This window comes from Apus apus, chromosome 3, assembly GCF_020740795.1.
Source record: "Apus apus isolate bApuApu2 chromosome 3, bApuApu2.pri.cur, whole genome shotgun sequence".
NCBI lineage: Eukaryota > Metazoa > Chordata > Aves > Apodiformes > Apodidae > Apus > Apus apus.
The window spans coordinates 6,534,384-6,560,906 of NC_067284.1; the positions used below are offsets into that span (position 1 = coordinate 6,534,384).

Genomic DNA, 26,523 nt, shown 5'->3' on the forward strand with positions numbered 1-26,523 from the left:
AGCTATTTGTAAGACTTACGTTAAAAACTGAGCCCAATTGGGGTTGCAGCTAAATTATGATACTAAATCATTGTTGCTGTTCTCTCTTATAAAGCAGCCTTAAAATATTCTACAGTTTTGTAGTAACTATTTCTACTGAGCCGTGTGGATTCCAGGTATATTTGATTCCTCTTCTAACAGGATAATCGCAGCATTGAACCTCTGACTTACGGCCGCATTGCTTCCTATTACTATTTGAAGCATCCAACTATTGGGATGTTCAAAGATCAGTTGAAACCTGAAAACAACATTGAAGAATTGCTCTTAATTCTGACAGTAAGTGCTGATATTTTCTTAACTTAAACATATGTTATATCATGACTCTGAAAGACACAAGTGTATGAAAAAACACACTAAAGAAAAGCCTTTCCTCCCTTATCTGTAATTTCATTTCTTGTTGTTTTTAGTATACCTGAACCATTTTTGATGTTTGAAGTGTTTCATCAAATCAGTACATTAAAATCACTGTATACACCTGGTTCTCTTCTTATGTCCCTTTATAATATTAAGGGTGTATTCGAATCTGATACTTGTTTTTTTCTAAGTTAGGTATAATACCAAAATGCCAGAACAGTCAGCACATATCAACATCCTAAATCTGCATCAGCACCATCACTTTGCACTGGGGCAATCTGGAAGATACAGGAGCTTTAAGAAGTGAGGGACACATATGGGGAAGACCTGTTCCCTCAAATGTCTCCTTTTACTTCTCCCAGCCACCTCACTATCCCTCAAGTCATAACCTGCAGTAATGGGCCAGCTCATACAGTTAGTCCTAGTGAATGTTACTTTTATATTCATTATTTTTGTGACGTGCTGCCAACATTTCTCTGAGGAGAAATGCAAGGAGAAAAATAAAAATTGTGCTATTCAACAGTTTGCATCTCAAGAGAAACTGATAAGCATTTTATGACACTGGGAAAGCCACTTTTCTGGTACAGAGACTTTCTTTCTGATAAATCTAAATCACCTGCTGCAAACATTCAAAGTGTTACAGCTCAGAAATAAAGGCCACAGTAATCTTTTATAATGGAAGGGGTTAGACAACGTAAATAGGGGAATTGCTATCACTGACCCTGCAATGTCTGTTGTTCTGTTGTCAGAAAACATTGCAAATTATATTAAATGAAATAGAGCATATTCTGCTGAATTCAAAATGGTAATCAAACACAATTCCCATATATACTGTATGTAAAATAACTGAAATTTTAACAAGAAAAACCCACTAGTGAAGAGAAGTTAAATAATACAGTGCTGAGTATTAAAAGTGACAGCTTTACTCCACCTGCTGCCTCTTTAAAGTCTCTCCTCTCTAGAGAAAATTTTCTCCACCTAGAAACTTTCAGAATTTCAGAATGTTCAGACAAATTTGGACAGGGAAAGTTTGAGAATAGCATTAGCAGAGGTGAGGGATATTTCATGGCACTGCCTGAACTAGTGAGCAGGATATGGAAGTTTAATGGAAGCAGAACCTGTCTATCTTAATCAGGGTTCCTCATTTGAGCAGCTTGCATGAAATACAAAGGTAAATGGCAAATATTTCTCTTGTAGATGAATTCTAGGATCCTACTGTTGGGCAGAGATTGTAAAAACTAACTTTCATTAATCTTCCTTTAATTCTTTCTAATGCCTTTTATTTTCTGGAAATATAGTCTTGAAAGCTGTCTATTTACAGTCTTAAGAGGAATGAGAGTAACAATAAAATCGTGCAGGGGTCAAAATATGCCATATGTCAGTCTGAAAGACAAGAAGGATCTATGAATGTTGGATACCATTGTAGCTGACAGGTTTTCTTACTTTTTATGCAGATGTTGATTTTCATAATTACTAGTAGAATTACTGTCCTGTTGAAGGTGTAAATTGAAAGTGTTTTTTTCAGTGTGATGTAGTGTTGAAAAGAATTGCCATTTCAACAGTTATTGCCAAGGGTTGTTGTGGTGTTTTTTTTTCCCCTAAACACTGTGAATTAATGAGTTTTATAATTACGACAGTTGCTTCACACCTCTATTGTTAACCGATGACATTACATCTGCCTTGCTCCACTGGTGCCCTCCTCCTTCTTATTGAAGCATTTAGCAGTTTTGGCCATGGGGAATTACATGGCATGGGGTAAGTAGTCTAATTAGGTATAAGTGAAAATCCTCAGGGAAAAGGATATTTTAAAAGTAATTTGAAGAATCTCTTAATGATGCTGGAACTGAAAGCTGTAGCTATAGTACAGAAAGGCCTGTTACCATTGCAAAACATAATTACAATCATGATTATTCTGCTGATCACTGAGTTTCAATTTTTTTAATTTTAGACTGTATTATTTAGGAATAACATTTCTGAAAGGCCGTTGCAGGCTGTTGTAGCTGTGACATGGGTCTTTTTTTGTTGGTTTTGTTCATAATCTGGCAAACCTTTAGATATTTACAAGTTGTCGGATGTATATAAGGAAGATAGAGGTGTACAAGTGTAACAAAGAAAATACTGATGATGTGGGTTTGAAAAGGGATATAGGCAAGTTTTCACTGAATTGTCAATGTGTAACTTGAAACAGAGCATAACTATGTTTAAAACAAAACCAGGAAAAAAGCAAGAATGCTTCCAAGAATTCAGAAATTTATTATCATATTAAGAGTTTGAAAGAGTTTTAAATCTGAGTTTGATTAAAGGACTTTGAGTTTCAGATTGATATTTTGCCATGCTGATGGGAGTGTTCAGATTGAACCAATAATCTTTGCAACTCAGATGAAAATAGTTTTGAGTCATCCTATTTCTAGTACTGATGGATGTCTCAAAAAAATCATTTGAGAGCAAGATTTGTTTCCCCTTAATAGTCAAGACTATTCATAGTATTGTCCAGTATCTGTTCTTTTCTCTCTTTTTATTTTATCTTTTCATTTGATCATCTGCCAGCATTTTGCAAGATCAAATGAATTTTTTTCAGTATGGTTTAGGGGTTGAAGTATCCATAACGTGAACAGGAACGTGACACATGGGAACAGCTCCACAGTCATGCTGGAAATATACAGTAATAAGTGATACAAATCATAGAATCATTGAATGGGCTGGGACCCATTGAAAGGGACCTTCTAGATCATCTAGTTCCAACCCCCCTGCATGGGCAGGGACACCTCCCACTAGACCAGGTTGCTCAGAGTCCCATCCAACCTGCCCTTGAACACTTTCAGGGATGGGGCAGCCACAGCTTCCCTGGGCAACCTGGGCCAGTGTCTCACCACCCTCACACTCAAGAATTTCTTCCTAATGTCTAACCTAAATCTACTCTCTTCCAGCTTAAAACAATTACCCCTCATAATTACCCATTAAAACCATTACCCTATCACTACACACCCTGGTAAAAAGCCCCTCCCCAGCTTTCCTGTAGCCCCTTCAGGTACTGGAAGGCCACTGTGAGGTCTCCCCAGAGTCTTCTCTTCTACAGGCTGAAATAGGTGGGGTGCAATCCCCTCATGCTTTCCTTTCTTCTCCCAGTAAATCTGCACTCAAGATGTTTAATCTGTCTTGGGTTTGCAGTTAGCAGGCAAAGTTCAGACTCAGTTATTTTTGCAACTGACCTGTGCTAGTGGGCCTGTAATTTTTCGGAGAGAAAACGTTTGATGCTTTTCCGTAGAGCTTTCTTTAGAACTTTCCTAACCGTGCTCCAGATAGCAGCAATCCAAATGAGATTAATCACTGTTGAGTTATGGTGCTTCTTGTATTAAGTATTATTGATGAGAAAGTGTTCATGAATTATTACTGACAGGCTGAATTTCCCTGAGGTGCCTAGAGACTCTTGCCTTTTATTCTGAAAGTAAGGTGCAGAGATTAGAACAGAGGATTGAGTAAAAAGTGAGATGTACTTTGGGGTAGTTTTTGTCATTTTCTGTATTAAGTCAGTGGTCAACACAAATCTTTTTAAAATCAAATATACTTTTTTGTTACCCTGAGGAAAGGAGATCTGTCTTGATGATTTATCAGGTCTGTATGGCTAGATCCACTAGCTTCATGATTTTTGGCAATTTGTTACTACACTTATCTGGTTGATATTCTTATTTACAGAGCAAATAGGTTGTTATATCTGTTCAGACTGGACAGTGGAGAACCATCTTTCAGCCCTTGTTTTGATGTGCAGGTTTGCTCTTATTTCTATTTTTGAATTCCACCTACAAGACACATCAGGTTGGTTTTCTTCTGCCTGCTGCTGTATTTCATATCAACTGGTTATAAGTGATGGGTTTCTTTCTAACTGTTAAGCTTAGGGACAGAATAGCATGGTATTTGTGTTATACTGGGGCACACTTACCCATCTCTCTGTGATATAAACATGAACATCTAAATTTGGTATCCACATAACCTCTTTATTTCTAGCTGATTGTTGACAGGGCTTTGTTACACTGGCTTGTATTAGATTTTATGTAAGTATTTTGGAACTCAGCAGAAAATCTGGCATTGCTGGAGTAGCAGATTTAGAAGGTAGAAGGTGGAGGTTCATGAAACAGGTGCTCTCCATCTCAAATACATCGATGATAAAAGCATCAAGTGATTAAGGCCTTATCTGTCTTTCATTACCTGTCAGGTATCTGTACGATGAGATTCTGGGTAACTTAGTTAACCTATAGCTTTACTTTCTGTTCATCATCATTGGCACGTCATCTTCTAACCAGGGAAATATGTGAGTCCTTATGAATATTTACACTCTCAGTCTAAAATAATTTTATTTCCTTAGCAGGATTCTGTCCTAAAGCTGTTGGTTCAGTCTCCCATCAAGGGACCACAAAGGTTTTTAAATCAGTGATAAACCATCTTTTCCACTGATCTCCTGTTAGATGCCAGGAAAGGAGTAATTAATAAGTTACAAAAATATTGTCCAAGAACAAGCTAATCTGACCTGGCTTGTGTAATGTTTTATCTTAAAGCCATGGCAGAAGCCTTGCCTTTGTTTTTTTTTTAATATATTGTATGTCAGTTCTGTGAGCCATTTCAGAAAAAAATCAGGTAACTTTTCCTCAGTCAGTAATTTTCTAGTTTAAATTTACATTTATATTTAATTTAGAAGGATATAAAGGTGCTACTAGGATTTTGTTCAAGCCATAAAAGTACAGCAAGATTGTATTCATTATGTTATTATTTTTAAATATGGCATTTCAGTGTCAAGAATAGGAATATTTTATTAGATAAAGTTTATATTAAATGAAAAGCAATTATGTTACATGCTAACCTTTAAATAACTTAGCTATTTGATTTCACATGTATCATCCCTTCTCAACAATATGAACATGACTGCTGTGGCCACTCTACAGATAGGAACAAGTCTCAGCTATTATGCATGTTTTGGTGACCCCTTATAATAGGAGAAAACTGTTACTTCTTACCATTAAATTTTTTCTTCACAATAAATCCATACCTAGAACTGTTCAATGCATGAACTTCATCCTAAACACAGGCCTTTCCAGGATAATTTACTTAATTTTTATGCAACTTAGTTCTCTGAATTTTAATATTTTAGAACATTTGTGCTTCAGTTCTCACTTGGAACATCTAGATAGTATCACAGTGTGTTTAATAGAATAGTTTAAACTTAATAAATGTATGTGGCTTAATGAAAATAAAACAAAATGCTACAGTGAACTTTACAGCATCCACATTGCCTCATCTGCATCCAGTATATTCAAAATACCTTATACTTAGCAGAAAGATTACTTTTGCTCACATACGAATACTCACACATTAAATTGGTCTTGATTTTTCTCTAGCCCCAGTAGATGGAGCAGTTTGGAATGTTGTTGTAGGACTTGAAAACAATCTTCTTTTTTTTTTTTTTTTCTAACATCATGACACAATTATTTCTTATTTCTCCAAATAATAGTTTGATTTTTAGTTTGAAAGCATCATATGCTCCCTGCCTTTCCAGAGAAGCACAATCAGTTGGTAAATCAAGATGACAATGCCCACCACTGACAGCTAACTGAGCATGGCAGAAATCTTTCATTTTTATGGCATCAGTAAGAAAGAATTGCATTCAAAACTGGAAAATAGAAGACTTTTCCATCTCCATTACACATGATTTTCTAATCTCTTATTAACAGATCTCCTTTGTTTTTTTTCCCCTTCAACCTTCTTACTCATCTTCTGTCATTACTTGCCAGCTTAAAAAACTGAACCAATACTGAAGAAAGTTAAAATAAAATTTATTTTCAAGTTGAAGGTTCTGACACGTTTCCCACAGAAGAGCTGTAAGACAAGATCTGCTGTCTTGGAAATAATATAATATCTTCACTTTTTTATTTTTGCTTTTTCCTTTTTAAAAATTTTATTTGGTTTGATTGCAGTGCAGATTCCAAGGGAAAAACTTGTGCAAGTGTATATAGTTGTGATAGTGGAAGCCAATAGTGTCAGGCTGTATCCCCAGTTCAAACAGCTGCTTTAGTAACTGTTTCTGTCAGAAAAATGAGGAAGTACATTCCTTTAACAGGAGCTATAGTTGCAATTATAGCAGGAAAATCCTGATGTATACCAATGAAAACTATTTGGGTGAGCCAAGAGGCTATTTACACTTGTATCTTACAGAGCAGGAGTCCTGTCCTGCTCTTGTACTTAGAAAGGTGAACAGTGGCTGCCATCTGTGGCAAATCAATGCTTGTCCTTGGTAGCCATTCCAGAAGCAAGTTCAGTGATAGTTAGCTTGGTTTAGCTGACTACTTAAAGCTGCAGGCAGTTCAGCTGGTCACCATTTATTTATTTATTTTGGCACAGAAGTATTTTCCTTGCCACTTGGCAGTTAGACTTGTAGCCATCCTCATGCCTCATGCTCAGCCAGCACTTTGTAGTGTCCCCATTGAAAGTGAAACGGCTTTTTTTCCAGCAATCATGTCATATTGCTCTATTTCCAAATACACAGCTTCTTTGCTGAAGTAATGTTTGTTGAAACAAAACTGAAGTTCTAAACTGCATTTTTATTAAGGTAAAGCTGAACATTTTCTAATACTCAGTGCTGCCCTGATAAATAGCTGGAGGTTCTCATGCCCCAAGTACTCCAGAAGGCAGTGTTGGAAGCCTGGTGTGCCTTCAGTAAGTCATTACAAGTTCTACCTACTTTGTGCCTCCCCATTTTATAATTAAGGCACAATAGACAAATGTGGGCTCTCTGCAGCCTGCAGTTCTTTGTCTTCACTGGTTTCTAGTTATTGCCTTTGCTTTTGATAGAATTACACTGTTTCACTATAAACTAAAGCAGTTACAATTATATTGCTGATTAATTTGTTTTCACAGAATTCAGCCCACTTAGTGACACCAGCTCAGCCTCACTGACTGCTCTTTAAAGGCACACAAATGGTTTTCCCTGTCAGCAAAGAAGTTATTGCTCAGACTTGTGAAACTGTTAAGAGGTTGGATTTTGTAGCTTGTTCTCTGATTGGAACAGAAATTTCAGGATATGGATTGCTTTGGCTAAAATAATTACATCATACATGATTGGTACCCAGCATATATTGTTCCTTTACCATAGTAATTTTTTTTTTAAAAAAGGACATAAGAGGATTACTGATCAGTCCTTGATGAATTATCTGACACTTGTATTTTCCTATTTACATTTAGAGTCTTTCTTTGTCTCGTTCTTTTTTTTTTTTCCTCCTGATGGAACCTGACCAGCTTCAAAAGGTTGAATTTTATTTTAAATGTTGATGTTATGAATTATCACAGAGGAACTTTTAAGAAGTCAGCCTCTCCTGTTATTTGCCTAGTATTTACAAGGGCTTTATTTCTCAGTTACTTAGCTCATGCTACCTATAGTGTTAGAAGAAATTGCAGAGAGATTTTTTGGTACCAAAAGGCCAAAACTTTCCTTAACATTTAAAAAAGTTAATATCTATATATTTGTAAATTTGGTATAGCATAGTAAGCTTTTTTCCTTTCTGTCTTCCAGTGGATAAAGCTATCAATTGAGCAGTGATTGTTCAAACTACTAGTTTTCAGAAAGACAAAATATCTCCAGTCTATTCCTCTCACTTCAGAGGGTGAAAAAATGACTGAAGTTCCTCTCATAACGGGTCTCTGAAATACTTCACCTGCCAAGGTGAAGACATGCTGTCCTGTTCACTGGTATTGACTTGGTGTGTGTATGCATGTCTACTTACAAATATTCTTAGGTACAACTGATGCATACAATATTAAGAAATTTCATCTTAAACATATTAAGTCATTGAACCCACAAGATCCTGTAGGAGATTAATTCCAATTGTTTTGTCATTTGCTTAAGGCAGCAAGCAAATGTAAACAACATGAGGTGTAGATAATAGATGAATTTTTTTCTTTTCTGTATGATTGTCTTAATATTTACTACATGCAGTCATATAAGATGCTAATTTTTAATACTTCCTTAGCTATAAGAATGCATGTTTGCTTTCTCTTGATTCACACAGAACAGATGGATGCTTGACTGCCTGCTAATCCACAGCTGGAATGGTTTCAGCAGTTTCCACGTTGCTGGGTTAGAGTGGCTTTTCTAGTGGACTGAGAGGGCAGCAAGAGAGGGATATCATTATTCATCAGTATCCCAGTGGGATTGCTGCCAGCAGAGATTAATTTTTTCTGTTATGCTTGTAAAACAAGCTCAGGTGGAGTCTCTAATCCTCAGGGCACGGGTGGCAGATCAAGGAAGATGCTACAAAGCTAGTTAATTTTCAGATTCTAGGGGAAACAGAAGCTCTGTTAGATGTATAAATACATGATTGCAAATTTAAGTAGCTCAAATCCAAATGGGATCTTCCTAGACATCTGGTACTGAAAATCTCTGTGTTCTTTGTCTTTTAAAAGAAGTTCTTAAAACTTTACACCAGAGGCAAAATATCTGCAACTCTCATAATCATCAGTTATCTTTCCATTGTATTTTTTTTTTTTATGTAGCTCTTTCAGTGTACTTTAGATGAATGCCTTTATTTACAGGTAGAAAAGACATAATATAGGTCTGTGTAGGAGCACTGAGTTGACTACTCTCACAAATTTGTGTTCGGGCAAGAAGAATTATCACTTGCTGTCCAAAAAGGGTTAGATCTACCCCAGGGATGCAGAGGACTTCCCATTCAGGTAACGGGATGTTCTGTTATGGTCAAGTGTGGTACAGGGACATTTTTACCATGTTACTGTATCAGACAGACGTTCATGACAGAAGTGTGGATAGAACTACCTCAAATCAAGCACATCAAAGTTCTGACAGATTCTCTATTTGTCTAATAGAATTCAAATATTTTTCCTTTTACTGACTTTTTTGTTCCCTCAGTGGTTACCCCTTTTCCCCACCCTTGTAATGATGTCTTCCATCTCTGCATTACCTTGTAGCTCTTGACTTCTTCAAAACTTAGGGTCAGACCTTCAAGCAATGCTTAATCCACATAGTTATACTGCAATGAGTGGAGATGTGCCAGTTTTGATCAGCAGGGAACTACCCTTATTGAAATTTACTTGCAGCAGCTGTCACTTCCTCTTACAGTTGTGTTTTTTTATTATTACATTAAACTATTTTCATTTAAAAGTGTTCAGAGTGAGACCAGTAGCACTGCCTTGCTGAAAAGACATTGTGCATGTAGGCACCTTCCAAGTTTCCCATATATTTCTGCCAGTTCATATTGTTCTTCTCTTGTTCTGGGCTTGAGCCTGTCTTGAACAGAGGCTGCTAGTCATTTCACCACATGATGACAGGTATTCATGCCTCTGAACTTTTATTCCCTTTTGTCTCTGGTCACGTAGTAGTCTAGATCCAGAATTTAATCCAGGACAAAAGTGCAGCAGTGTGCATTTGTGGCTCCCCACTAGAGGAACTGCCACAGGTCAGCAGATCTGAAATCTGGTTTTCAACACACTGAGCTTTTCCAGCTTGTATTAACTTATACAGCCTGGATGGGCCCCATTTCACAGAAAGAATTAGTAGCACTTACTTCTGTCTCCATGGAGAGTAGCATTAACTTAATGCAGAGATCTAGTAACTTCTTTCCTGGGTCTGGGTTCTGCACTGGAAGATCCCAATGGAGGATTAAAGCCAAAGATGGAAAATGACTGATCGCTTTCCCAGGGAAAGCTGTGTGCCAAGATTTGCTCTTACAAATTTTATTGCTATCATCATCTCAATCAGTAGTTGAGCCAGTTGATTCAAGCCAAGCTTCAAAATGTGGACAAACGTCCAAATGGAGCTGAAGTAGATTTCTCATGACAATCAGACTTTTGAATGTACAGTCAGAGAGATTTTCCCAGTTTTGTGTTAGCACATTACTGAGTTCATGCACTGGAAAGCTTTTCTGTGTTAGTGCAATACAATTAGCTTCAGTACAGCCAAAACCAGTTGGTTTTAAATCTTTCCTATGACTTGAGATTAGAGGGGAAGAAAGTTGAAGGTCACTGCCCCATTAGGTTTTTTTGGGTTTTTTTTTTTAATGGGGTGATGATAATGCCTTCAGAATGTGCAGGTTCAAAGTGTTCTCATGAAAAGTAATAGGAAAAGTCAGGGATCTTGGAGAGGCAAAAATCTCAAATATAGCATTTCCAATGATAAAATGTAATAATTATCTCACATCATTGTAATTCACTTTATAAATGCAAGCTATACCATTCCATTTATATTTCTTTGCTCTGGTCAAAGTAACTTATGCTAGGTGAATAAAGTGTGTATCATACCAGTTTCAGATGTTTGCTCTTATTTTTATCCTACTTTAGTCATCATTTACATTTTTTTTTCCTTAACCTGTGTACATGTTCCAGGCTTACTTGTAATCAACAGTTTAAAACCTGAGAGTGAAGTAAAGCCACCTCTGTGAAAGTTGCCTACGTGTTTGAGGGAAAATGAATGTATTGTAAGAATGTTTTTTATTAGAGCTGGCCAAAAAAGTACCTCTGAATTATGATTGTGTTCATAAACGTTATGAAAGATGGATTATGAGAGTTAAGACTTAAAATCATGGATTTGTTCTTTGTTTAAATACTGGTTTTGTGCAGTATGCAATTTAAGAAGGGAATTATTCTGAAACAGAATGGTTCTACAAGTATATTTTTCACCATTTGGTAAAACATTTACAATCATTGTATTATCTACTACTGTACTTTCCTATACAACTGAAACCGAGCTTCTCTGATATGCTTAGGAAACTTTAGAAGAAAAAGGGAAATTGACTTCCAGGTTACTATTCAAGTCCTAAGGACCATTTTTCCATGTCAAATTATTGTTATTCCAAATAATCCTCCCTCTCACATGTACTAGCATGCTTGCCTTTTCTTTTAGCAGCTCCATGCTGAAGCAGAGGTCTGTAGTTTAACTTTGTACCTCAGAAGTTCCCAGATCTGCCAGGTCACTCTCTGCTACTGGTAGCTAATATTGCTGACCTCCTACTGCTCTCTGTGCAATGGCAAAGGTCTTCCAGACTCCTGACCTCTGGTCATCAGGAATGTCATCAGTAGTTTGTAGTTTGGATGTTTTAAGTAAGAGGTGAACTTGTGAAATCTAAGCCCTTCAGGGTGTTTTTAAGTGATCACTCAACTGTTTCATTGCCCTAGCTTCTACTTTTAATGATGTCTGTAATGGTAAAATTTGTGGTGTTCATCATATGCAGCTATTTAAAAGCAAAAATCAAACAGTTGTCTGTTTTAAGTGGGAAGTCTGAGAATACAAATATATATGATTTCTCTGATCACTAACATGAGAACTTTGTAAGAACTGTAAGAACTTCTGTGTTCTTATAAACTGTATTTGTAGGTCCCATTACTGAAATGTACCCATTTCAAATCCTGATAGCTATAAATTCATTTTTAAAAAATAACAGATATACATAATTTCATGTTAATGGGGTTACAACTTTATCTCTAACTTCAACTTCTCATGCTCAACTAGAAATTTTCAACGCCTGCTCCCATAACTCTTAAATCTAGTGATGGAGCCCAGGGTAGCCCAGCCTTACCTAGTTAGTTGGGCTAACTTTACATATCTCTTTTATCTGTAAAAATGCATTGGTCACTAGATAATTAGATAATAGACTAAAAAGTGTTTGTTTCAGAAAGCTACTGAGCAGACCTTATCCCTCGGATGCTGCTCTCCATGGGAGGGTTTTCCTTCCATCATTTTTCCAAACGTAAAGAAAGGAGAGTACTCCAGCAGATAAGTGGCAAGTTGAGTTTCCTGTCACCCAAGCTGGAATGGAGAGTTAGGGTAGAGAGACTCCCCAGGGGGAGGCACCAGTGCTGGAGAGGGAGCCCCTTTCCCACAGCCAGGGATGGATGGCTTCTGCCCAGGGGCTGCAGCTCTGACTCCTCCATGCCCTGGGGTGCAGGGGCTGGCACAGATCTTTGCTTTCTGCCTTTGCTCCCTACCAGGAGGGCAGGCCTGGAAGGAAGGGATGGGAAAGGAACTGCTCTGTAGGGTTGGCTCTGGATTGATGGATGAGTGGATGGATGGATGGATGGATGGATGGATGGATGGATGGATGGATGGATGGATGGATGTGCTGGATGCCATTTGATTGCATTGCCACATAAACGTGCAGTTCAGGGAGAGATGTTACATGGGATATGAAGGCAAGGAGCTTGTTTAGGCATGGTTTGTGTGATGAATTAAAGCATCATGTAGTAAACATCCTACTTGTACCTGACAATTTTTGCTTTCTTCTTGTACATCATTCTTGCCACTTCTCAAGGTCTCTGCAGAACTTCAGCCTGCTCTGTTGCTTTGCCCAGCCTGCCAGGCTGCCATGCAAATCTAGAGTGTCATTTCTGCAGTTTGTCTTAAAATTACATTTTTGCATGTGTAAAACAAACTAAGGAAGCTCTTTGTGCAAGTATCTGCTGTGTAAAAGAGGGCATCCAATCTAAATATTCCTGTGGTATGTTGCAGCTTCAATAAACTCATAGAAATTTCTTTTTGTCTCTAATATGAATCTTGCAGACATGCATTGTGTTTGTTCTTAAAACTTGTAACTAGTAATATACATTTATAACTGTCTTTAACTGGGATATTGTCCTAGACCTTTTATATCTAAGAGTAAAAAAACTCCTAAACATTTTAAACTTTGGAAGTTTGAATTATGTCCCATAAAACTGAGACCAAAGCATATACATTTATAGGCTACCAATAAACTCCTTAAAATAGGAGTTTATAATGGAATCACTAACACAGATATAATTTTCAGAGCAGTAATTCTACCAAGTACTTCTCCAATTGCATTTTTTGATCCATTTCACGTTTTGGTGTGAGCTGAAAAACAACTTTTAAGTATGTAGTCAGTTTGGGCTTTTTTTTCAAAGCACAAGTTTTCTCACATTTACTTGTCTTCTGAATATAAATCTAAGAGCTAGATGGTGTTCCAGCTGCCCACCAGGATACATCTGTGTAAATTGAATGTCTTTCCTTATAAATCAAACTCACACTTGAAAAGGTGAAGATAAAATACAGTGTAAACATGTTGTTTAATTTAAATAATTTTCATTATATATACTTGGGTCATTATTGTGTCACATAATAAAGTGATGAAGAAAATGGCCAAAGGAAAATGAACTTGGGGAAATTAGTTAAGATTTGTTTTAATTTTCCTTATGATACAGTTAACAGGGTCAAAATATTTATGTCAGCACATGAATGGAGAGAGAGAGAAAACAGAAATAATTTCAAATGTGTTTATGTACAGAAGTTCAAGTATCCTCAAAGAAAAATTTAGAATTTGTTAATCTGTTGTAAGACATTCTTACCTAGTTAAAACACTGATTGTGAGTAGTGAGCTATTCCTTCTCTGGTTTTGGCCATGCTACACATGTCCTGAGGGTAACATGGGTAGTACCCAAATGAGAACATTTTCAGGCTGCTTTAAAGTTTGGAGTCCAGCTACTTCCTATACAGTGTAGAACTAGGGAAGTGACAGGTGGGGATGTTGCACTAAAATACTGTGTAGCACCTTTTTTTAATGGAACAAAACACAAAAGCCAATTATATAATAATAATATTGTTATTAATATTATTGTTAATATTATTGTTGAGCCTATGTTTGCCTATCCTGTTACTGAAAGATCAAAAAATTAATTCCATATTGGCATACCTTTCAACTTCTGATAGCAGACAACTAAAATATACTTCATAAGGTATTACAGTGTTTATTACATTTTTTTAATTTTTTTTTCATTCTATGCACAAATATATGATTTTTGCAGTCATTCAGTGTGTACTCAGAAGTTAATGTCTTTTGAACCAAGGTTCAGAGTAAAGAGGATGTAATTACTGTATAAACTAAAAATGATCCTCATTTTTATTATTTTTGCTATTCTGGTAGTTACTTTTAGTACTAGTTTACTGCAATATTTTGTAATACTTTATCTTAACGACTGTTAATTTTGGTGTCAAATTGTTTAGGAATGCTTTTCCCTTGTTTCTTTCTACATTGGAAACTTGAAAGAGAGCAAAACACATTGCAGGTTTGAAAATATGGTGTGCTTGGGTTGGCTGTACTTGTGTAAAGAAAAGAAATGTACAGGCAGGCAGTCAATTCTAAGGTAGTTTCAGTAACAGAAAAGACTCAAGAAAAGACTACTGGTTCAGCTCTGGAATGTGAGAAACTATTTTTGGTTTGTTTTAGACCCTCATCGTTACAAATTAATCAACTGCTCTTTAAAGTCTAGAACTCATTAACTTTATAAGTTTTACTGTTCCCATGACTGAACTGAACTTAAAATATTCAAGTTTACTTTAGTTACTCACCTTGATCCCATTTCTGTCTACGCTCCACTGTCCTCCTCTCTTGTAAGCAAACAGCAGGCTGTAGTTACTTGAGATTTCAAATACTTCAGAAGGTTTGCATGTGGTATCAGTTTCTAGTTCAACTCTCACTGTAAATCAGTATTTTCAGTCAAACTTACACATTTTGTGGGTGCAAAGAAAATCTGGGGGTTTTTAACCCCGCGGAGCATAGTGCTCACTATGTCAGATACCTTACTTACTTGTTAGTTCAGCCTGACTCCCCAAACACCTCCTACTGCAGAAAACTGCAACAGATACATTTTTAATGGGAGCAGTTGTTTACTTTTAGAGCAATTCTAACAAGTCAAATAAAGGGTGTTGAGAAGCTGCAAATCTGGAGCATAATGTTGCAGACAGGACTCTTTAAGATGAGTCTGTGGCTGGTGTTATGCAGGAAACAGAATTCAATTATCAGAACAGCCCCTTGGCCTTGTAAAATGTAACTATCAAGTTTATGTAGGTCACCATGTGACATTTCTCACTGGCCAAGCAAGTTACTGTCTCCTGTATGACCCTGCATCACATACAGGTTGAAATGTAGTTTTGAGAGGACTCTTACACCCTCAAAATGATGCAGCAGTCTCTCATGCCCAAAAGAAGACATTATTGGGAAAGTCCATCACAGACCTATAGAAACGAGAGATGTGACATGACTACCAAACACGTGCTTGCAGAACCCATAGCTGAAATTCCTAGTTATCTCCTGGTACACTTCAAGTTATGCTTAACTGTATGTGCTTCTAAACATGTTATTCACATACGGGCTGCAATAATCCTGATTTAACATAAGAAAAAGGGAAAGTGAAAAATGCCTGGCATGGCAGTGCTTTGTGGTTTAACTATAAAGTTTGTATTAAGTTTCTAGACTTTAGAATGAAGATTAATGATTGATACGTAATTTGATCTGTTTCCTCAGCCGTGCAAGTAAGAACAGTATTTGGGTACAATGTGCTAAGATAATATATATTATGTATTTTGTGGAATAGTAGAAGCTATAGCCTTTGCACAACAGATTGAGATTTCACAATAAAAAGGAAAACTAAAATGAAAAAAATATTGAGTGAACAGCAGGGCCCATCTGAGGTGATTCAAAGGATATTTCTTTATTCTGTCTTTTCTTGTGCAACCTGAAAACAGTAGCAGGGGGTTACAAGCAGAGTTCATCACGGAGTTGTCAATCACTGTCATTTAACATTTTGCAATGGAAGATGTCTTTATTCAAGGACAGCTGGGCAAATCAGAGAAACAGATTTGCAGTTAGTAGTCTGTCCAGCCTACACTAAGCAAACAAGGACAGGGCAGACATACTGGCCTCTCACATAAAAATATAATGGACTCTGCTGACCTTGGTGCCCTCCATTCAGCTTCATTCTCAGTTGTATAAAAGCTTCACTACCCATTCTCAATTTCCTTTAATTACCTACATGATGCAGATAAGAAAATGAACCTCACTTACTTACAGTCAATGATCACAAACAGGAAATTAAGTAGGCAAGTTGTTTAAAATAAGAGGACTGGTTTGGAGGTAAATAAAACATGTGCTGGGGAAGAATTAGGGAAAAAGCATTTTCAGGAGTACCAATTGGTCTGGAGTGACTTGGCTGATCCTTCTTCTTTCTGCTACTTTAAACTGCAAAGCAAAACTAAGTAAAAAATCCCCTTGGTAAATATTCTTTAAAATATCTTTGAAGGAGAAGCCAGTTAAATAAAAAGCGTGAAGCAAACATGCAGCCTCCTATAGGGCTTAAAAAGATTGTGACCTTAGGTTCAGAGAATAAATGACCACAGTTTTCACAAGAGATCTAGCAGAGACATCCAGGATTAAGCAGCAGTTGTCTTTAGTTAGTCTTCACTTCTAATCTGCAGTTGAGATATGGACTAAATTAATGACATTCTGATTTTCTTTCCAAATCTGAAGTTGCCTAGTATCTGTCTTTCCTTTTATATCTCTGTCACAGCTTAGGTGGAGTTTCATGGTGCCATTAAAGCAAATGGAAAGTTTTGGGCTGTCAGTTTCCAAGGGAGTGAGAAACAGCTATATAAGTGTTTTTAGGAATAGTCAAAAAAGGTTCCGTGTGTTAAGATATTAATGAGTGGATACAATACCTTGCAAGTCAATTAGGTACTTCTATTAGGTGTCATAAAAATGTCATTTTTCTTTACCTCGCTCTGCACTGGTTGCTGTTCTGCATATTTCATTATTATGGATTTGCAGGAAGTCTGACTAGTGGTTGAAGACTAAAATGCATAATATTGAATCTATAGTTTAAGAGGACTGTAAAACCCTGAACACTTTAATTTAATTGTCTCTGCTAAGCACAGTTTGGAAGACACTGCCCTTCAGGCTACCCAAATGACTTTTAATTTTATGACCAAAGAATTTCTCTTAAGTTACAGATGGAAAAGATATCACATATTATAAAACTCTTACTTCACTTGCAAGTTTTAGACTTTGGAAAGATCATTGTCATTCCAAACAAGAATATGTATGTGTACATGCACAAGAGGATTTTGTGGAGAAAAAAAAAATACTACCAATTAAGTCCCAGAACTGACTCCTCAGCCTCAGTTACAGTTCTTAGGATGCTTCTCTTGACTTTCTTTCAGAGACAGTGGGTTTCCCCAGCAGGACAATGAGCACTTCTGCTCTGACTACTAGAGCAGTCATACTTGTTCCTCTCAGCCCCAAGGATGTTGCTACTCATAACTACATTTAGATTACCTATTGGGGTGCAACTCCTTTTCTCAACAGTGAGAAAGTTCTTAGACAGCTTTCATTTTTGTGTGACTGGTATTAGTCCCACTCTGGAGCACAGAGGATAGTTTTCAGCATCTACTTACAATTTTGCTCTTTGCTTTGATCGCTGAGCCTTTGTTGCTTAGACACTGACAGCTCAAATTATTGAAAATATGTTTTAAAAGAACTTTACCAGAGCTATTTCAAACCCACTGCATTTTGAATACAGAGAGATAAGTAGAACCCCTGAAAACTCAAAATGTGAATGATTGCTGTCTTTAAGCTAACCTTACAACGTTTTTGTGAGACAACCAGGGTAAGATCTCTGTAGAAGGTTATGTCAAATACTGAATCCCTCCAATGAATGTATGAATTTCACTGTTTTTATTTTCTTCTTCTCTAATGTTAAAATCAGCTATGTGGAAAAAAAATTAAAACCTCTAATTATGTTAATGTTTTAATAGCTACTTTTTCCCCACACACATGATTTTGATTAATAAGTATGCTTTCTAAACATTTAAATGCTGGTATTTAAACAATGAAATCTAACTGTAGTAAATGAAATGCATATACTTGTAATGTCTCAGTAAGGAATAATAATTATTGTGAAGTTAATTACAATGGGGTTTTTGGTTTTGTGTTTTAAAGAATGCTGAGGAGTATGCAGATCTGCCTGTGAGACACAATGAAGATCAGATGAATAGTGAACTGGCAAAACATCTCCCAATTGAAGTCAATCCTCATTCATTTGACAGTTCACACACAAAAACACACCTCCTGCTGCAAGCCCACTTCAGCCATGCCATGCTGCCCTGCCCAGACTATGCAACTGATACAAAGACAGTGCTGGACCAAGCAATTAGAATATGTCAGGTACAGTAAAGGCTTTTCAGTCTCTCACTCTTATTGTTCTACTGTTTATTGTTAGTATGTTGTAATGTTTTGAATACAGAAAAATCCAAAGATTTCTTGCAGTCTCGTGGAAAACTGGCACCATAGGTATGATACTACTTTGTTTAGGGAGGAACTAGGTGTAAAGATGCCAAATGCACAGAACTGGAGGTAAATTAGCTTAAGGGAAAGACTGTCATGCTCTAGTTGATGGCATCTCTTGCCATGGGGCTTGCCTCTTCTTTCTTATTCAACAGCTTTCTGCCTCTGTCTTAGGGAGTGCGGTACATAAATCACTCCTGCATATGTGTGTGTGTGTTTCCTGCAGATTGTCATGCAGAGCCCCAAGAACCTGGCTCCCATGGGTACATTTCTTTTTTATAGCACCCAGAAGTCCTGTAGCCACTGCCAAGTGTAAATAAAACAGCTTTGGAAATGTGATTTGGGATGAGATGCAGGGGTTTTCTCTAAGCTTGTGAAAAGATGTGTAATCTGTTTCCCAGTTATCACAGAGTCAAAGAGCACACTTTTAAACACAGGTTTGAAACTCAGTCTGGAGGCTTGTGACTTTTGCAGTTGTGCTGCAGTGGAACTCACAGAAATTAAACTGACCATGGAGAGAGTAGTGGTAACAAGCAATCACATGCACAGCTGCATGCCTCAAAAGGATCTCAAAGCAGCAATTTGAGTTTGGAATACGAGTGCTGCCATATCTGAAAAGCACAATTATAGCTAGAGCAGGAAGGATGAGGTCTAGTTGACACACAGAACAGCCACCCCTCTAGTTCTGCCAGAAAGGAGTAATGCTGTCCTGAGCAGAACTGGGCAAGGACTCAGGCACAGGTTCTTGAAGATCAGATTGTCTTTCAACAAACTATTTTTTATCTTCTTCAGTTCCGTATCTGTAAAATAAGGACAAAAAAATCTTTCTTCCTATGGGTTTTGTTTGCTCAGATTTTAATACCCTCAGTCATTTACATATCAGCAATCAGAATGAGGCTTTGATCTTGCTTGAAACCTGTTGGCAATATGGTAACTGCAAACATGCTTGTGTCAAGTCTACCAGTTTGTGAAACCCCTCTGTGAGAAGTTACTAATCAATGCTCTAGACAGACAAGATACCGTGGGCAGTTAAGCATCCAGTGATTTCAGTGGGTCTCAACTTACACAAGCAAAACCTGCAAGCTTGTAATACTAATATCCAGCAAAGCAAAACCAAAATTAAGAAAAGGAAAGTAAGAAGCCCATAACACCACAGATGCTATTGCTACCCAGTCTTAAACTAAGCAACCAGCAGTGCTTGAATGCAAGTCTGATCCAAATATTTCATATCAGTAAAATCATGGGGCTGGAAGCTTCAATGTATGAACAGTTATTGTTCATCATACTAATTAACAGAGAACAATATCACTTGCTCAGGTGAGAAAGTTCACCTTTGTTTCAAAGAAATAAGGTACTTCAATTTCATAGATGTCTGTGGAATTAGTATTTGGGGGATTAATTATGTCTTTGGAAAAAACATGTAAATTAAATGTAAATTCTTCTCAGTAGTTATTTTGCTCAATGTTTATCCTTCTGTGCTAAGAATTGTATTTTTTAATCTGTTACTTCTTAATAGGTGTTTCAGAAATAATAAACACTCTGAAGAAAAATTTAAAAACCCACAATATTTAACAGTTCCTTGAAACTGAAGTCGGGTGCAGAAGAATAGCATTCCATCCTGAGCACTGCCATTGGGGCCTTCAGTTATCTACCACAGAATGTTACATACACAGTTGTCTTGAAAAAAAAGAAGAAAAAAATGTCCTCTTTCAAGAAAAAAAGGAAAAACGTGCAAGCATTTTTGTATTTTGAAGTTGGCTCATGGTTTACATCTCTTGGGAGAATTTTTGTTCCATCTTATTAGTCACGCTTTCCAAACGGAGGTTAAAGTTCCCAGAATCTAAGCAATAGGCAGGGTTACACTTTCAATACTGGTTGTTACCTTTTTCCTTAGCACTGACCTGCTGGTGAACTCTGGGTCAACAGAGGTGGAAAAAAAGATGTTAGTTGTGAGAAAAGGAACTGAACCATAGAAGGATCCATTGATAAACGGATTCAGTGGGTGATGTCCTCTCTGTGTGTGAAACGCGCGCTCGCGCAGCACCAAACGTAAAATGCAGCCGTGAGATGGGAGTTAGTTTTTGAGTTGTGTTGAACTTCTGTTTATTTACTTGCAAAGTACTTTGGCTGTTAAGGTTGTAGAGCTAACCTTCAAACTGTGACCTGAACGTAAACTGTTATTTTTGCTGGCGGGTGTGTGAATGACAGACTTGCCATATCAGCGCTGCTTTTCTGTTACAAGAAAGCGAGATCTTTCAGAGAGCTTTTGTGAGTCCAGAGAAGGGCCACAAACATGATCAGAGGGCTGGAGCACCTCTCCTACAAACACAGGCTGAGAGAACTGGGGTTTTTCAGCCTGGAGAAGAGAAGGCTTCAGGGAGACCTCATAGTGGCCTTGCAGTGCCTGAAGGGGCTGCAGGAAAACTGGGAAGGGACTGTTTACAAGAACATCCAGTGGCAGGATAAGAGGTAACAGTTTTACGCTGAAAAAAGGTAGATTTAGATCAGAAATTAGGAGGAAGTCCTCTACTGTGTGGGTGGTGAGACACTGGCACAGGTTGCTCAGGGGACTTTTGCATGCCCCCTCTCTGCAAGTGCTCAAGGCCAGGTTAGATGGGGCTTTGAGCGACATGGTCTGGTGGGATGGAGGGGTCCCTGCCCATGCAGGGGGTTTGGGACTAGATGATCTTTAAGGCCCCTTCCAACCCAACCCATTCTATGGTTCCATGATTCTATGGTTGTATCTCAGAACATACAGCAGGGCTCCATCCCAGGTCCCCTGCAGAGCAGATTTGCCCTCAGGCCATGATACATGAGCCTCTTTCCATCACAGGCTATTAAACTTCTCCAGTCTTCTGTGCTGTCTTACACCAGCATCAGCCTTCTCTCCCATGGTTCATGTGGCATCCCACCCATTGTGTCCTCCCACCCATTCCTACAATGACCTCTGGGCCCCTTTCAACCCTAGTGGCTTGAGGCTGAGTTGTGCTAATAGTCAGTCAGACAATTATGTTAACACCATCAGATAGATAGATGTAGCTGATGAGTTAGAAAATGAAAGATCTTCTAATAAAAAAATATGCAGTCACTCTTAAATTATTTTGCCTGAGATGACTTAGAAGTTTTGGGTTTATGTTAGAATGCAGTTCATCTGTAGTCATAACGAAATATAAAAGTCATAAACGTTTACCAGAATTTGAGGAGTCATGGTTGCTGTTGGCTCAGTAAAGGAATGTAATTTATAATATAGAAAGTGGAAGAAATCTATTCTGTTACAGTTTTCTTCTAGTTAGCATTTGTTAGGTATAGATGGAGTTCATGATAGAAAGATAAAATTGAGTATCGATTTAGCTGGTATGAAATACAGAATTCTTTCCCTTTTACTGCAGAAATATGGGGAAGAGCAGTAAGGAGCTTTCTGGAAGATCCCACACCCATGTCTGTAGTGAATGCCACTGAGGCTTTGACTAGACTGAAGGACTGTCCCTGCTCTACATGGAAAAGCTCAAGTCAAAAACTAACAGGTTTTTTTATCAGTGACAGGGGCTCATAGATAAAGCACAGAAGGTTCCCATGGCTCAGAAAGTTTGCCATGACTTCTGTGTGAACTTGGGCAAGTCATTTGATTTGGATTTGTCTCTGTTACCTTTCATACAGTTAGAGTAGACTGCATATTCACCTCAAGCTTAGCACTGTCTGCATTGTTTTTAATAAGAAGGGTTCTCAGCAAGATGGTGCTGAGTACTCCAGTAGCTGCTGAAATCAGACACTTCTCCATTTCCTGCAGGAGAACATCAAAGAATAAAAATTCTAATGAAATAATTTTTACAACATTTGTATAGAATATCATTACTATTGTAAAGACAATACCCCACTTTTTTTTCTTATCTGGTTGAAGAATATGTGAAACAGACTAAATCTAATCTCTTTTTTACTGATTTTGTCAAGCCTTGTATTTTGTGCCTGTGTATTCAGCGATCAGTTCTTACTCTGCTGTTCCAAGACTATTGCCTATATTTGCATTAATTGAGATGGATAATTGAGGCATTAATACTGTCTGTCTCAGCTTCAGCAGGGCAGTCTCTTCTAGGAAATAATGTGACAGTTGCTGGCTTTGCACTGGGATTGGCCACAAGCCTCCACTTGTGGTATAATCGTTGATAAAATATTTTAGCATTGCCGGGAGCAGAGCTACCTTGGAGCTCAGCCTTAACCTTTGAGAAGTGTTTATCTATGGATGTGTTAAACGCATCTCAGCAGGGTACCCGTGCACTAAGAAGATGGACATGAAGTCACATTCCAAACTGCAGAGTAAAAACCAGTTTGCACAGGAAACGTGCACATCCTTGCAAAAAGGACCTGGTGAGGCTGTCACTGATGACCTGCCTTTCCCCATCCTGTTACTCCTCCAGATAATCTAATTTTCCCTTTGGGTTAAGCACTGCAATTCCTGAGCAGGACAATGATGTGTGTAACACTGCTTTACCCACTCTGAAATATTTACAGTGAATAAGCTGTTTCTGATCATTGAAATTGCAGTTTTTGCAGTCCTGCTTATGAGAATCATCTTTGTGATGCATGTTCAGAGTCATCAAATACTGCACAAATATGCTGCCCAATTCAGCTGTCTGAAGAGCCAGCTTACCTACTAAATGCTTACTCAACTAAACTGCAGACTGTTCTGGGTGATGGTGGGAGCTGTGTCTACTGCTTCTCACACAAAAGGCCCTTTCTGGCCATGTCAACACAGCTGCAAACAGCAGAAGTGTCTGAGCTGCAGTTCCAGGGCTAAGAGAAGGCAAATGTTCCTCAGCTTTGGACTTTCTTTCCTTCCCAAACCTCCTCAGTTTGGAACAACCACTAAAACTATTAGCTTGGGAACCATATCCCTTGGGGAATTCGTTCTCCTGTCTATGAGGAGTTGGAGACATTCTTATAGATCCTAAGTGTGTTTTGAGCTCATGTGGCCTGTTGTTAGTGCAAGTGTGCAGGTCGCTTGCTGCAAGGTGTTGGGAGTTAAAGGAACGATCTGTTTTACAATTGGGTGTGTAAGATTTGTCCAGCAGCACCCAGGGAAAGAGAGAATTGCTTGTTCAATGGGTTCACTGGCAACTGTAAGTAACTGGGCAGCTTTACTGAAGGAAGGGAAGAGAATCAAATTAACTAGAGAATGCAGAGGATTATTCAGACACAAGTGAAGAGCCTATCTCTTTAGCTACTACATTTATCCTTTGTGTGTGCTGTGATATTCCAGCCATAGCACCATGTTTGCCATTTTACTGAACTACTGGCTGCTTTCGTGGTTGGACAGGCATTGTTCCACATCAGGGGGGTGGAAATAATAGATGAATAAAAAAAAATTGTAGCACATATACTGGATAGTAGTGCTCATGTAGAGATCCTAAGCAGCAGTGGATCCTAAGCAGGATAGCTGTGGCATGAAAGTACCTGGGAATTGGAGATGTTGAGGTGGATTTACTGGCTGCCTGCCTGTGCCTTCTAGGAATATATGTGGGAGAAGGGAGGGATACCTTTGTGGCAGTGGTGTTGGGGTTTTTGCTTGCTGTGGTGGTGGAAGCATCTTGCTGACAGTTTACTGATCATTTGGTGCTGCTTGTGTATATATAATCCCTGCCCAGCCATGACAAACCTTTTCCCAGTTGGGGCTGGAGGAAATGAGTAATGCTTAACCCATTTGTGTGATCAATTCACTTAAGCAGCTACTGTGAAATGTTAATCACAACTTTAATTTGTACTGCATTAGCATTTTGATTAACTTGTAGGCTTGCTAGCACACTTGAAGCACTTTTACTCATAGTTACAGCTCGGAAATGACTTTTTGATTAATTAAGTTTGTTAGACAGCAGCTGAGCTTCCTGAATGCTAACCTTATGGGGCTAAAAGTTCAGGAGAAAGTTACTGGGAATAACTGTTGCTGTTGAAAAGGATTCTTGTGAATGCATTCAAAAATTTTTAATTCTTGACAAAATATTACATTACTACTTGGAAAATTACTTTTTAAAGGGCGTATTTATTATGAGAAAGATGCTGTATATTTTTCATGAGTTGGGTAGATTTGTGTAGCTTTGAAACAAATGCTATCTTTAAGACATGGTTTATGGTAAAGAAACTGGAATTTCTTGCCAAGAGATTTTTCTCAAAATACTTTTTATTCTATTTACAGTTCACTAGCATAGTAAAGAATATGAATGTATTAATTACTAATTAGAAAAAAGTTGATTACTGGGACTCAACAAGTTCAGAACACGTTGGGTTATGCCCTACCAAGTTCATATTGCTGGTATCACATGCCATAGCTGCCTTTGTATCTGTAATGCTATTAAAAAAAAAATAACAACAAAAACACAGCAGGAATACAAGGGTTGCACTCCACTAAATGTGACAGTGATTTGTCCTCTCCCTGATTCTGGTCACACTAATAATGTTACTATGGAGGCTAAAGGATGAATACAGGGATAGGAATCTTACAAAGCAGCTCGGAAGGTCGTAATTTGCATACATCAGGGAGACCTTTATGATGATGGGAGAATGAAGAGTTAGTCTCTTGTAGGGGGTAGCAGAGCATATGGAAGAGAGAGCTGAATATGCTTGTAAAAAGAGGGAAGGGGGATGCAGAGGGCAGTATAAAAGGAGTGCCTCCTGAATAGGATTAATTACATCTTGCTCACTATATCTCTGATAAAGTACAAGGAGGGGATCTGTCTGTAGGCTGAAACTATACAGCTGTGTCAGTCTGATTTAATTGATCCAAAAGAACTCCTCCCCCAATTAATACAGTTCTAAAAAGTCATCTTGGACTAGATCTCTGAAGTGCAGAGGTTCTGTAGATACTGGTTGTAATATATAACATTAAAAAGGCAGTGACCTTAAAACCCTGTGTCAGACTTCTTTAAATAAATTAGTTGTTGTTTCAGGGGTTTATAATTAAAGCATCATAATCATGATTTATATAAAAACATTAAACTTACAGTACCTGGCACGCTTTAACATCTGGAATAATATTTTACTTGTATGATCTCTTGTATGTGGATGATAATATAATATTACATATTGGAAGACTTCCTACATTGGAAGCATGTGCAAAAAAGATTTATTCTGAATTCCTAGTTTTTAGGAAAATGGGTAAAATGCATACACTTTTGCATATTATTATCTATAAAGATTTGCCATATGAACTCTGTAGGCCTAAACAGCTGAACTTAGGCACTATTCTAATTATTTTAATTTATGGATTTCAACTTGTATTTCTAACTGAAGTCTAGTCCTAGAACACAGAACTTCTGTTAGCATGCCACAAAGACAAGAGGGGGGATATTTTGATTATTTTATATTGGAGTACTATACACAATAAATTCAGGTATAAAAATAGGTACAAAACCCAATGAGCCTTCACTCTGCTTGTTTATGTAACTGCAGTAACAGTTTCAAGTATTTTAGTCCTACACAGTTTTATTTCTTTTGAATTATTGTTTCCTCCTCCAAGCATCACTGCAGAATAAGGCTTGTATTTGCTTGGCCAAGTATGTGTTAGATTTACTGTACATAAACATTCAAGTCTAAGGTAGATGTCATTCTGCACAGAGGGCTGTATAAATTTGTGCTCCAAACTTCAGTTTCCCGAATGAAGGAGCTTAAGGAAATGTCATGATCTGGGAAGTACTGATGCAAAAACTAAAATTAATCTTTCAGGAGTGGAGAAATGTGAGCCATGTACTCCTGAAGTTTCAGCCCCCATCCACCAGGTCCTTAGCACCAATGGCAGGGACTGTTGGCAGATGACTTTTAGCTGAGTACTCATGGATGTAATTCTCAGCTGCCATGGCATTTCTTGTGTTACTGAGTCTGCTTAGCTAGCCTCTGTATCACACAATCACAGAATCACTTAGGTTGGAAAAGACCTTTAAGATCAAATCCAACCATGAACCCTACTCTCCCAAGCCCAGCACTAAGCCACATCCCCAAGTGCCACATCTAGACAACTTCTACACAC

At 37.8% G+C, this 26,523-nt stretch overlaps 1 protein-coding gene across 1 annotated transcript in view; it reads left to right on the top strand.

The window, feature by feature from the left end:
* The window catches only part of ASCC3 (activating signal cointegrator 1 complex subunit 3), a 246,586-nt gene that overhangs the window by 205,283 nt on the left and 14,780 nt on the right, over positions 1-26,523 (top strand). The window contains exons 36-37 of the mRNA XM_051614470.1: positions 181-315; positions 18,168-18,392. Coding sequence (XP_051470430.1) covers positions 181-315; positions 18,168-18,392 — 360 coding nt within the window. The remainder of the gene's footprint in view (positions 1-180; positions 316-18,167; positions 18,393-26,523) is intronic.